Source organism: Carassius auratus, unplaced genomic scaffold (genome assembly GCF_003368295.1).
Source record: "Carassius auratus strain Wakin unplaced genomic scaffold, ASM336829v1 scaf_tig00217184, whole genome shotgun sequence".
In the NCBI taxonomy this organism is placed as follows: Eukaryota; Metazoa; Chordata; class Actinopteri; order Cypriniformes; family Cyprinidae; genus Carassius; species Carassius auratus.
This window is the reverse complement of record NW_020528931.1, coordinates 93,536-108,035: the sequence shown is the minus strand read 5'-3', so window position 1 is coordinate 108,035 and position 14,500 is coordinate 93,536. Positions and strand designations below refer to the sequence as shown.

General features: G+C 35.0%; 1 protein-coding gene across 2 annotated transcripts; it reads left to right on the top strand.

Moving 5' to 3' along the window:
- The first annotated feature begins 5,578 nt into the window (after positions 1 to 5,578).
- LOC113100115 (T-cell surface antigen CD2-like) lies at positions 5,579 to 14,282 on the top strand. 2 transcript variants are annotated; one of them, XM_026264981.1, is made up of 5 exons: positions 5,579 to 5,890; positions 8,652 to 8,942; positions 9,050 to 9,295; positions 9,421 to 9,612; positions 11,815 to 14,282. In XM_026264981.1, exons 1-5 carry the CDS (start codon positions 5,698 to 5,700, stop codon positions 11,907 to 11,909), a joined length of 1,017 nt encoding a protein of 338 aa, XP_026120766.1. In that variant the 5' UTR covers positions 5,579 to 5,697; the 3' UTR covers positions 11,910 to 14,282. The 2 variants fall into 2 exon arrangements, with proteins under 2 accessions (XP_026120766.1, XP_026120765.1); XM_026264980.1 differs by having other exon boundaries at positions 5,582 to 5,890; positions 8,649 to 8,942.
- Positions 14,283 to 14,500: the final 218 nt, after the last annotated feature.

Here is a 14,500-nt window from a genome sequence, read left to right as displayed (position 1 = left end):
TACATGACAAATAGCTGAAAACGATAATAATAATAATAATAAACAGTCTAAATAAAAGCGGAAAAAAGATTAGAAACATTCACAGCAGCACCACACTCTATTTAACATAAAACCTCCTGCTATTGGCTATTGGGTGAACTAAAATGTCGTAACGTATTCTTAGTACAGATTCCACATATTCCACTTAGCCACATATCTCTGTAAATTCCTTTCGATATATACTCAAGAAAGTGTCTTAAATAAGTCTTAAGTTATACAACGTCATAAGTCTGGTTGCTATTAGTTGGTTGATGTATTTCTAATTTATGTAATGCACCTTGATGCTATTTTAATTTGAAATTAAATGGCATCCAAACGATATCTTTCCGGAGCCGAAAAAAGAAAGAAGATAAAAGCAGATGAAGAAAAAAGGCTCAAAGTAAAAGTATGTTTCGCTAAACATAATACATTATTTATTAGTGTAGTATTAATGCTTGGTTTAATAAATGTGATGATGCCCATGATCACAGACATACTTGTGTGATATGTGAGAGAAAATGAGGTCACATTCAGCATGTTTCATTAAATAAACAATTAATTACCCATCCCACTAATTCATGCAAAAAAAAAAAAAAAAAGGTCTCCTCCTCTTTCCAAATTTAAATCTGATTAAATATTTTTACACATGTATTACATGTTGAGTTTGTTACAGGTAATAAAAATGTATAGACTTAAATATTGAAATTGTATTTTATGTGCTCTCTTCTCACTGTTTTTACACCAGTGGGCTCAATTTTTTTTTTTCTCGCCTAGGGCCCTACGACCCTTCGGGCTGGCACTGAATGCAGTGACATAATTATTTAATACACGTAATACAGAATTAATATCACATCTCCTGGTATTTTTACATTATACCAATGCATGTCAAAACACATGATAATTCTTTGCTACCATTTGTTAGCATTATAATAGTTTTTACAATATTTTTATTATTACAACTAAAACATATATTAACAATATGAAAATTATCTTTTTTTACACACCTTCAAAGATTGTTTTAAAAAAAGTTGACAGAATGATTAGCTGTAGTATGTTTAGTAAAAACATCATAAAAAATTATGTCACAGTATCAATAGTAATGAATATAATAATCAATATCCTCTCACCCAACACTTCCAACTTGAATTTTTGTTCCAGTTCTTTACTGTCGATGTCCATGGTATAAAGTCCACTATGTTCAAAATGTAATTTAGTTATATTAATTTCTCCAGTTGTTTTATCAAGAGATGTGATGTCTCTGAATCTCGGATTCGGGGCGAAAACACCATCAGCTTCATCCCATTCAATCGCTTTTATAACAGATGCACCGTATCTCTGTTTCCATATAATGCTGCTGACAGGAGGATTTATGCTGGTTGCACCAAAAGACACTGTACCTCCAACTTCACCAAATACTTTCACTTCTTGACCTAATGTATAAAATATGAAACTTAGTTAAACTTAAATATGCAAGTATCACTCATCATTTAAATGTACTTATCCCCTAAAGTAATTTATAATTTATAACTTATTAACTACAGTCATTTATCATTTAACTAGGTTATACTTCAATATAATTTAAAATCAAAATGTTTTAGGGTCTACAAAAACAGATCTTCAATAAAATAATCTTTGATAAAACCTTAAAAAAGAGATGTACCTGAAACAGCTTCTGTGGTGATGAACACAACCCAGACGACGACCAACAGCAAACATCGTAGATACATTTTTGTTTTTGTTGTTATACAGATGACACATCAATGCACATTTTCCCTGTCTTTCTCAGAATGTCTTTCACACACTTAAAACTGGATGTAAGAACAATTTAGAGGAAGTTCAAAAGCTGAAACCAAACCGGATGCTATAGGTTGCTAAAGCTGCTCTCTTATGTGCAAACATGGCAAATGCTTGATGTCAGACCAAAGTGTGTGTTTGTGTTCAGGAAGACTACTAACCACGACCCACATGATCACTATACATAGTGCATGGAAACTAACCACGAACAGATTATGTATGGGCAGATCTCACTCGCCAGGGGGCGCTCTGTTGTGTCTAAATAAAGACCAGTAGATGGGATGCATATTTCAGCTGAATAAGTAAATGTATAGCCTTTAAAGCTATTAAACTGAAAGAAACTGTTTAATGAAACATTTAATATGTTCATACTTCCCCGAATATGCTCTAAATATCATTCTGAAATATGAATGTTTACTTTAAATAGAAGTCTTAACACATTTTACTTTTCACAGACAATTTTTTATTCAGAATGACTGACATTATAAGTCCCTCCAGAAAAACGTGATTATGCGATCGCTTAATTTAATGTTTTAAATTAATCTTTTTTTTTTTTCAAATACGCCTTCACTTTGGGCGCATAAATTGCCGATTTCAGGAAGCAAAATATGTGGAGGTAGCATGATTTCATAATAATAATAATTTTCGTTGCAAAAAAAAAGTCACATATATCTTAGCAGAAAATTGAAAAATGTTGCGTTTACTTCACACAGGTAAATCACCATTATTTTCCAATGGGAACCTTATGAAGTGACATAATTGCGCGATGTGAACATCATCTGTGAAGCAGGGTGAAGCACGCAAATCATTCTCATCTGCCAACAAAAATAAGCGCAAAAGACCGCGCAAAGCAGTCAGTCTGTGTGTTACATGACAGTGGGGGCAAATTATTTTGAGAGAGGGATGAGGATGAGGATGGTGAATTATCAGTCCCTCCAGAAAAACGCGATTATTCGATTGCCTGATTTAATGCATAATCAGCCAAAGGCCACATATACGGGGTCGTCATTTTTTCAAATACGCAGCTCTTTTGCCGCATAAATTGCCGATTTAAGAAAGCAAAATATATGGGGCTAGCATGATTTCATAATCCCTGTATTTTCGTTGAAAAAACTCACATATATATTAGCAGAAAGTTGAAAAATGTTGCGTTTACTTCACACAAGTAAAGCGCCATTTTCCCCCTATTGCCATGGGAACCTTATGAAGTGACGTAATTACGTGACGTGAACATCATCTGCAAACCCCGCGGTGAAACCATAGACAGTAAAAGAAATGGACACAGCGACCCCATTGGAACTCAATTGAGACAAATGAAGCCCAGTTTTAGCGTTTTTTAGCACTTCCGTTTCTGACGCGCAGACTCAAACGAAGCTTGACGACGTCAGCAACCTGTCAGCCAGATGTAAATCTTCTAGTAGCTGTGTGTGCAAACTGCCATCGTTAATCTTGCAGAGACGGCGAGCTTGAGTGGGGAGTTCTTTGGTGTGAGTGAGCACGTCTCTCAGGCGACGTCCACATGTCTTGGTAATGCGACACAGAGCCAGTGGTTAGACGCAATCGTTAGCCTATTTTTTACAAAAACTGTTTATACGAGGCCATAATGTAACATAGGTAATGGACCCTTTATACATTGCGTGTATCTTTAGAAATAAATAACAAGAGACAAGGACAACAGAGTCTTAAACGCCTCAGATGTAATTATTCGCTGTCAAAGTGACGCAAACAATTTGTTCAATGAATGCTAACGCAAGTGAAGTTTGCTAAAAGATGGCAGCCCCCACCTGACTGTCAAACTTCCGGAGTTCCTTGATTGGGTGAACCAGGGGAAACTTGAAGCGTGCAAATCATTCTTATTGAACAGAAATAAGCGCAAAGGCACGCAAAGACAGTTCCATTGTTACTGACAAGCCTTATATTGAAAAGATTATATTGACCTTTTTTCTCTTTTTCATCAAACCGCAGTTTTTGCAAGTTCACGCAGATTTCATCGACATAAAAATATCAAAAATACGCATATTCCATCGCATGCCGCATAATCAAGTAGGCAACAATCACAAAAAAAAAAAAAATCCGCGTTTTCTGGAGGGACTGCATTATGTGCAGTGAAACTACTGAAATAAATGTACAGAGAAAATTTCATTACTTTCATCCAAATCAGGGTCAAAAGTTATATATTAATATGAACTTATATAATAATTGAGTAGCTTATTTATATGTTACCAGCAGGCCGTGCACAGACCTTTTGAGGGGCATGTGCTGAACTGAAAAAGGGCACCCCCCCTTTTATTATCAAGATTATTTAAGCCTGCATAAGGAGAAATGGTCACATCTTCATGACAATTCAATAACACAAAATAATAGTCTCAAAGCTTTAGATTTATTCACGATTAAAACAACCATAATAATAATATTAGATATTAGATAATATAGATAACAGGGTTTTAAGGGATCTTAAACCTATACAACAGCAACTTCTGTGAGCCATGTCTGGCAAAAATTTGATACTGTTGGCAGATGTTTCTGTCGAAGGTCTCTTATTCACTACACTTTCCCCTAAAATAAGCCAGCAATGAAAAAATAAATAAAAATAGTGTGAAAAGTACAGTTGCAGTGAAAAGCATTTCTGAAGGATCACGTGACACTGTCTCCATTATAAACAAGAAACTCCCTACAGTTCACTGTGCAATGAATCTCATTTAAATCGTGTATACACTGTTTGTTACAAGAGGATTGCAATCAGAGGTGTTTGAGAAATCAACAGATAGTGTTGTGATAGTCTGTGATTGAAACTGTGCTCAACTTTACAAAAACATGAACTAGGAGCTCTCGATGCTCTCCAAACAGTGCAATCACAAACACACACTGGAGAGTTGCCAATATCATATTATTACAGTTTCAGTTTAGGACTCTTCTTCTTCTATAGCTGCTGGACTGGAGTGTGAAACAAAAGAACATCTCTTTCAGATATGAAATTAGCTGAAAGTTTTCCTAAGTGCTGTTCCAAGTATATTTTCCAAAGTAAATTTAAGTGTACATTTTTCTAATACTTCTTTTAATATTAACTTAATTTCATATTCAAGACATGCTATTATTATATGTTTTACTGAGTCAGGTTGGTTATAATGTTACATAAACCATTTGTGTGTTCACCCATTAAATGCAGTCTTATTGAGCCCTGTATGTTCTATTCTGAGACGGGCAATGACTGTTTCTTTTTGTACTCATTTCTCTTCCTACACCAACTTTAAATATTATAAAAATGTATTCCTGTATCATTAATCCCAGTATTCGTGGCATAGATTTTGTGTATGTACCTTTATTAGTCTTGGCTTCAGCTTTACTTAATTTAACTTAGATACATATTCTTTGAGATGTGAGAGATTGTTTTGCTAAAAGATCTACATCTTCATTTCCTTTCACACCTACATAAGCAGGCACCCAAATACATGACACATTTGCACCATTTGCTAAGGGCTCTCTATTCACTGCGTGCAAAACAGATGTGTTGCGTGGCCCACGCAACACAAAAGGTTGCCAGGTGTTCACTGCAAAAACCGTCCAATTGCGACTCTAAATTAGTTCAAAACTAGCACAGACGCTTTTCAGTGGCGATCCAACGGTGTAAACACATATTTTTAGGTCGGTTTCCCCTGGTACAAGTCGTACCCCAGGGTTAAATATCACGTTAATGGGGTCGCTTTAACCCGCCGGCATGAAAAACTTCCCGCGGTAAAAGTTTTAAAGTACCGCAGTTACGCGGGAAACCGCGGATCTGGCAACACTTGTGAGAACAGGGTCAGTTGTTAAACTCGCTGTTTTAAGAGCGTGCAGCATTTTTTTTTTTAAAGTTTGGTTCTGCATAATCACTGACATCTTTAGTTGATGACCCTGCATAACCGACAGCTCCCTAAATGCAAACTTTCGGTTCTCTTTTCTGTGACGGAAGTTTATTTCTGTGTCGTCGAGCTGGTGGTCAAAATTTTCTGGAATATATTTGCTGTTTGCAGAAGAGCAATGAGCTGCCAACACAGTCTCTTATTTCTATTCCTCTCTGGCTTCATTACTGCAATCACTGGTAAGTTATGGTTTTATTTTGTGTAGATATTTTAATGAACTGAACTAAAACAGCCCGTTTTGCAAATCTTAGATTAAACTGCTGCATTTCGAGTTTGTGCACATCCGCCTTCACTAGAAGACACTTACATAATGTCATATTTATAGAGACCAGATGAACGTTTAACCATTGCATTTTACAAATACATAGATTATTTAGATTTATTTAGTTCTTCACATTGAGAAAATAAAATGATTCTGTCTGAAAATGGTTTTGATAGTAATGTTCATTGGTGAACCTTTTTTTATTTTTTCGAGGGCACTGACACGAAAACCTTTTGAAACATTTGTCTGACAGAGAATCCATGTCTTAACAGGTTTTTACTGAAAAGTCTTATTCGCTAATAGAATCAAGCACTAATTTGTGGGTTTAAAACATCTAGTTCAAAACTGTAAAAAATTAAAATAAAGTAAATTCTAGAAATTATATGCTGGATAAATAGGTGAACACAGATTTAAAGGCAGCTTTGCTTTAACATTGCACTGTGTTACTGTATTTTCAGAAAAGTATGTGTATGTATATATATTTAATTGTTGTTGTTTTTTTTTTCAATTTATTTTATGGTTTTATAATAGTTCTACCATTTTTATTCTCATAAAAAGCCTATGTCCCCGCACGTCCTGATTTTGCCAAGTTCGATGTGTTCCTAGGTCAACATATTTTGTTGACCCTGGAACAACATTTTACTCCAAAAATATATTCTTAACCATATCCCTACACCTAAACCTAACCTTAACCATGAGTAATCCCAAAAATCAGAGGATATGATAGATGAATGACACTGATGTACAAGCACCAAACACTGATTTTAAGCGTAAACTTCACAAAATCTATAAACTGGTTCTTCAAATCTGATTGGTTAATCACAATGTTGTTCCAGGGTCAACAACGATGTTGTCCCAGGAACATGTCTCACTTGGTAAAATCAGGTTCTGCCTATGTCCCCATTTGTGACATCTTATCCCACACAGTGTGCTGACAGGCCCTGTTGTTATTGGAGTCAGAGCTTATTAAAAGGGTCATATGATGCTTTTTAAAAGATCATTATTTTGTGTGTTTGGTGTAATAGAATATATTGACATGCTTAAATGCTCAAAAAACTCATTTTTTTAAATCCTGTAGGTTATAGTAGGTCCTCCATGCCCCGCCTCTCTCAAAGGTGTCATTTTTTACAAAGTCCTTCCTTGCAACAAGAGCAGTCTGCTCTGATTGGCCAACTGACCGAGTGCATTGTGATTGGACGATCACCACAAGCACTCATTGGAAATATAACGAGCCTTTCCATATTCATGAGCTTCATCTTTCAAAATGAATTTAATGAAGACAGTTAATAAGACAGTTAATAATGTCCTTAGTTTTACCATCAGTTCAAGAACAAAGAGGACAGAGTCACGTGACAGACAGTGATTAAGATCGTATGTGTTTGCAGTAACAAGCCACTGACGGTTAAACAGCTGACTCCAACCAGTTAACATTAAACCATGTCTGCATTTGTGATCGAAGAAACGACAAATAACAAATGCTACTCTATACTGCTCAAAACTTGTGTTTTAATCATCAGTGACAAATTATTTAAATACAAAAAGCGTACATACAGTCTGTGAGTCATAACAGACATCATTGTAATCTATTCTCCTAGAATCAGGAAACAGTCCTCCATAAAATGTGTTTGACACATCTGAATATTTGGGCTCAACTGTTCTGGAACAGTGTTGTTGATACATAACCTCTGATTTCTAGTCTTGTCCTCTTTTGGAAGGACAAAATGTAGTTTCGCTTTCACATTGAAACACAGCATCTCCACAACAAAGCAGCACGGCAACAACAACAAAAAAAAAAACACCGCACTACATTTGCAAACCATTTGAAAGTAGTGTCAGTACACTTTGTCATAAATAGAACGAGGCATCAGTTTACTGATGGGGATTGTGTCACATCACGCCGTGTCCAGGGTAGATAACATCACAACATCACTGGGTTCCATTCTCTTTTGGCGGATTGCGTCACTCGTGTCGGGTGCAGATATGGCGTGAGTTAATTAATGGGTTATGTTATAGCCCTGCTTGTTTTTAATATGTTTATGAAATATCTGTATTGACTGCATTATCATATCATCATATTATTTACTGCCATGCGAGCCACAAAAGTAAAGGTTGGCGAGCCACACAATAGTAACACTGCTGCAGGTTGCTTTTTGGTGGGTGTGCGTGTGCTGCTGTGTTCATTTCGTAGGGCGAAACATTTCTCTCGGCAGCATGAGTGGAGCGTTGGCAGATGTTAAAAAGAAAATGATTTTCATTCAAACAAGACAATGTAAACTACACATTGGAGTTAATCAATAAAATCGATTTTTAGCCCAGCTCCACCACATACAGATGTAGAGATGTGGGGACGTGTTAGAACGAGCCATTTTAGGAGGGCGTGGTTGAATCTTACATTTTATAACGAATATCTCTTTGGATTTGAGACTTTAGTCTTTGCAACTTTACAGATCTTCTTTATGCACCTAGAGCTTTTAACACTCCAAAAAGAAAGGAAAAATTGAAATTGCATCATAAAACTACATTGTGTTGCTTTAAATCAACCGTATCGTTTTTATGGTCAAAAATGGATCAGTCGTTTTGTCTAAAGTTAATGTCTAATCAGAAATGGGCTTTCAAAAAGAAACCAACCCTGATAAATCTGAAATAAATGCTGATATAAATGTTTTCTCTTATAGCAGCAGAGACATGTAAAACAGATCTACTCGAGGGAACGTCCTGCACCCTTCAGCTGCCAACAAAATACACTGACACATCTTATGAGATCAAATGGGTCCATCTCTCTAGTGATGCTGTGGTTCACAGAAAAGGTGGGACGATGAGGAAAACAATACCAGGTCTAATAATGAAAGAAGATGGATCATTAACATTTGAAAGTGTTAGTCTGAAGAACAGTGGCAAATATACATACACTGTTTTTAATGCTGAAGGTACACAGCTTGATGCTGGAGAAAAGGAAATTAAAGTTTATGGTAAGAGGACAAATATTTTAACCTTTTACACCATAACAACAAAATAAGACTGTATATTTCTATTGTAGTTTCAGTAGTAGGAAATGACCACCATGTTTCTTTCACAGAAAAGGCTCCTAGCCCTACTCTGACAATGAACATCAACTGCAAAGATGGGAACGCTACACTCACCTGTGACTTTGGAGACCGTACAGATCTGACTGTATCCTGGTATAAAGAAGACAATATAATCCAGAATGAAAACAACCCAAACCTTCTCTTGACATCTGCTCAAGTACAGGAGAATAAACCGTACTCCTGCAGTGTGAGCAATCCTGTCAGCAAAGAGCAAAGTGACAGGAAAAGAGCATCATGTAAGTGTTTTTTTTTTACATTCTTCTATGAGTTTGTTTCAGTTTTTAGGATTTTAACAGCTTAAAATAGATAAATGATGAACTTGTTTGTTACTGATTTCATAACATTTGTTCTTGTCTTACAGGTTTTATAGGTACCACAGTTAAAGGTGAACTGGGTTCTACAACTAAAGTTGTCCCAGTTCCTCGTACATTCTTTGGCTTTGATTTCTGGGTAATGGTGAGCATTTTAGCAAGTTCAGGAGCCCTTCTGCTGCTGCTGCTATGTGTTCTTATCATCTGCGTATGTCGAAGCTGTAGCCAAAGCAAGCAGCAAGGTAAGAGATGTCTTCATCACATCTGAAATTATACTGTATGAGCATTTGCATCGTCAACATAAGGGAATCTGATCAAACTATGAATCTGTAGTTGTTCTTGTTCAGCTTTAAAAGCCCACACCACAATCCTCCACAGTCATAAGCATATTTAAATGCCAAATCATAAACTTACATTTATTAATTTAGCAGATGCTTTTATCCGATTTTAAATTATAGTATAGAAAGATACTAGTCAGTTAAATACAATTTGAAATCTATAAATAAGCTATAAATTAATCTTCTGAAAAATAGGTAAAAAAAAATAAGAAAATAAAAAGCTTCTAGAAAATGTATTATTAATTATTATAATTATTTCAGAAAATTGACATACAGTTAAAGGGATGGTTCACTTTCAAATTAAATTCTGATATGTTTTAGCTTACCTCAAGGGCATCCAAGATGTAAGTTTCTTTGTTTCCGCAGTATTTCCCATTTTGATATTTTTAAGTTAAACTGTTCTTGTCTGTGACTCATATAATGGAGGTCTATGGTCACCACCTCAAAGATTATGCACAGAGAACTCCAAATTAAACAATTCCCCATCGTAAGTACACACTGATGACCTAAGACACGAAACAATACGAACAGTATTTATATAGTTTTTTTACCTCTTGTACACAACCACGTCCAATTGATCTGTGGGCGCGAGTGCTTCCTGATGTGACATGTGCGCGCGCTCTGGCTTAGTCTGTACAAGCGCGGAAAGTGCCGGAAGTGATCTCTTGCGCATGAACGTCACTCATTGTTTACACTTACAGTCTATGGTTTACACAGAGAATTCGGAAGTTTTACCTTTCACTGTGAAGATCTAAAACATATTTAGACGTACAGGAAATTTCAATGGAAGACGATTTCTATATATCCACATACAACGTTGGAATTTTTTTCACAACCATATTTATTTGAACCAGAATACACAGATCCCAATGGCACGCTGTCAATAGAGTGAGTAATGTGTTGTGTTTATTATTATCGCAACGATTATAGGGTGCATTATAAACAAATCAATTAATTACAATTACTGCCTTATATTTCAGACAGTGCAGATTCGTGGCGTATCGTGTGGTAAACAGTAAACAATGAGTGACGTTCATGCGCGAGAGATCACATCAAGGGCTTTCCGCGCTTGTGCAGACTAAGCCAGAGCGTGCGCACGCGCACACGACGACAGGAAGCACACACTCCCTCAGATCACTTGGACGTGATTGTGTACAAGACGTAAAAACAATATAAATACTGTCCGTTTTCTTACACAAACCGCTCGTTTCGTGTCGTAGTTCATCAATGTGTACTTACGATGGGGAATTGTTTAATTTGGACTCCTCTGTGCATGCTCTTTGAGGTGGTGACCATAGACCTCCATTATATTAGTCACAGACAAGAACGGTTTGACTTAAAAATATCAAAATGGAAACTACTGTGGAAACAAAGACACCTACATCTTGGATGTCCTTGAGGTAAGCTAAAACATACCAAAATTTTATTTGAAAGTGAACTATCCCTTTAACAGAAAATGCAAAACCTTTTACCACAGGTTCCTGCAGTCAATTAGATTTTAGTAAACAGATATAAATCAAGCTCCACTTCACATCCTGTTTACAGACTTTATGTGTTTTTAACAATTAAATCAACACAAAAACAGGTTTTCTAAGAACCCACACTTTCAACACTAAGTTCAATTATAATTATTTTTTTCATATTGATTCATTTGCAAATTATTTATAATTAAGTTAATATTATGTTAAAAATTAACTGCAGCTTGTGTTATTTACTATCTTTTAAATTAAATAGTGTATTATTATATATATTGGAGATACTGGATATAGGATTACACCAAGATATTGGCACTGGCAATCAAAAAAAAAAAAAAAAACATTCAGTCGAAATTAAAGGGCTTTTCAGACTGGCAGTTCTTGATTTGGTTGAAAGCTAATAAATAATAAAATTGCATGAAAATTGAAAATGGGAAAGCATAATTAATTGGAATTAAATGTAAATTGTGATATGATTTATACTTTTCAGAATGAGATGCTTAAACTAAAACACCTGTTAAAAAAAGTTTAATAAACATCAGAGACCCATGAACATTTATGTCTTCTTAAATTATTGAAATATTGGCAATAATGGCAATTGTATGAAAATCTTTTCTGTGATATCTTTCAGATGAGAAGGAGTTCAGACTGAAGAATCTTCAAGCTCCAGCTCCTACCAAAACAGATCCAAACACAATGGAGTCATCTTTACAACTGACAACTTAAGTGTTCATACTTCTATAATCTAAACTCTGCGGACCCAGATACGGGTCCAAAATCACCTTAAAAATTTTTATAATTAATTTACATAGCCTTCCTTATAAGGTATCAGCCCCTTATATGGGTTTATTTGAAAGCTTAGAGTCTCTTCTTTACAAAGAATACCATAACTCTTGGTTGTGATACATAAAGAAGGAAAATTAAGTTTAGAAATGTATTCATCCCACATACGAATTTCCACCTAACGACAAATAATGTTTCCTAATAATGTTTCCTAAGAATCTGTATTTTATATATTTTTCACAAAACAGTCAAGTTATTTATCACAAGAAAGCTCTCAGAAATTCTCAGGAATTTGACAGATCAAAGATCTAATTTGATCGCAGATCAAATGATTAGATTATGATCTCTACTTTCAAACGAGACTATTTTCACATTTCTGCGTGCTTCCATTGCTGAGATATATGGCGTTTTGTCCAGACACACATCAGGAAAAAAAGACACTCTTTTTGCTAGACAGCTCTTACCTTTTACAACTCTGTGATGCCCAGTGGACTGCAGTGGGTCATATTACATATCAGTAATAGCAATCTATGAATGTGGCTATGAATATATGTCGTATGGCCAAATATGAAAATTTAATGAATTTAAACATTGTTTAATTACACTGTAAATACCTCTGCAGATATTTGGGTAGCACTTTATTTTAAAGTCCTGTTCCCCATGTACCGTACATACTATGTACTTATTATAGTAATTACAATAACTATGTAATAACTAGGTATGAACCCTGAACCTACCCCTAAACCTAACCCTAACCCATGTAGTTACCTTGTATTACAGAACTTTCTTAGATAAATACACTGAAAGTACACTATGAGTACATGTAAGTACACATACTGTAAAATAAAGTGCAACCGATATTTGTTATGTTCATATTATGTATAGGAATATTACATTATGTATTTTAAAAAGGTGTTGTTCAATAAGTGTATGATATATCTTTCATTCTTCAGGTCAACCATATTTTCATGAAAAAAAAAATGAATTTGTGTATGTCAAATTTAGGTGAAATTAAACACACACACACAAACACACACACACACACACACACACAAACTAAAAATCCCCAGTGCTTACACACATAAAGCACTTTAAGAATCTGATTTTTTTATATTTTTCATTTATTTTTTTATTTTTTTATGAAGAGCCTATTTATTAATAGATGCAGTGTGAATTATCCATGGGACTATGTTATTCATAAATGGTTATAATTTTTTAAGTTTTGTGATTTGAGTAAATGATAAGCTTCAATGGAAACACTTCAAATGCTTCAAGAGATTAAACACAGTCTTACCGTGAAAATAAATTTTAATGCGAAAAGGGATGTTGATAACCACAGTGATCAAAGAAATGACAATTGCAATGACAAGAATTCTGTTCAAATCTAATGAAGAGGGAAAAAACACGTCATACTTATAAAACAAATCCAGTTCTGTAATATGCATTATTATTAGATTAGGAAATAACATACTGCATTACCAAATTTTGCCATATTTTAGAAAAAACACAAAACTTATGTATGCAGTAAATCTACATACAGATTTATGTTGTATTGAGTTTCTTCACTGTCTCACCATTACACAGATGTCTCACATAGACTGGATCACTGGTCGCTTTACTCACTGCATTCTCGAGTGTGCATGTGTAGAAGTTTTTTGGATTTCCTTGTTTTTTTCAACTATGATGAACTCTCCTTTCAGTTGTAGCTTTAAGCCCTTGAGTGTTTCTCCAGCTGAATACTTCCAGATGATCGTTTCATTGTACTCACATATTAAATAAACAACATCTGGTTAACGCCCCTCTGTGTTTTTATCACAGGTTTAGGGACTCCGCTCTGTGAAAGAAACAATGAAAAAGTATTTTAACTACAGCCTAGGAAAGTGTTCTGTGTACACTCTCAAAAATAAAGGTACAAAAGCTGTACCTTATCAAAAGGTACACTTATGATCCTATTAGGTTGTAATTTGTACACTTTAAGTACTAATATTTACTTTTAAAGTACCAAAATGGACCCTTTAGGTACAAACATGTACCTTTATTCCTGAGAGTGCATGATATGATTATGGTGTCAGATACTAATGTTATTTTACTTTGCTATGAACTATCAATAACCTAAAGGTTTATACTGTAATGTTACAGTGGTTTCGGACATGTACAATGATAGTACTGTTATTCATAGAAGTACTTGGGAGAACCATGTAAATATTTAAAATTGCCAAGGCATTATTCCTGTATCTGAAGTTAGCTACAAACAACTGAATCATGAGTATTAATATGAGTGAACTAAATAAATGCATGACAAATATTGACTCACCCAAAACTTCCAAGCGGAATCTTTTTTTCCCATTCTTTACTGTTGATGTCAACATGTAACGAATGCACACACGAAACGAGAGATCCAATTGCAGTGTTTTAATGGGGTAACCCAAAATCAAATCCAAAACAGGCAGGAGGTCAAAAACAAAGAGAGCCGTCCAAAAAACAAGAAACATGAAAAACAGAAGGGAACACGAGAAAGCCGGGTTACGGAAAAC

Excerpts from the sequence above, each read along its gene's own strand:
- LOC113100115 (XM_026264980.1), top strand. The coding sequence starts at position 5,698 with ATGACCCTGCATAACCGACAGCTCCCTAAATGCAAACTTTCGGTTCTC. Across the intron at positions 8,943-9,049 it reads AAAGGAAATTAAAGTTTATG|AAAAGGCTCCTAGCCCTACT; the intron begins GTAAGAGGACAA and ends TTTCTTTCACAG. Across the intron at positions 9,296-9,420 it reads TGACAGGAAAAGAGCATCAT|GTTTTATAGGTACCACAGTT; the intron begins GTAAGTGTTTTT and ends CTTGTCTTACAG.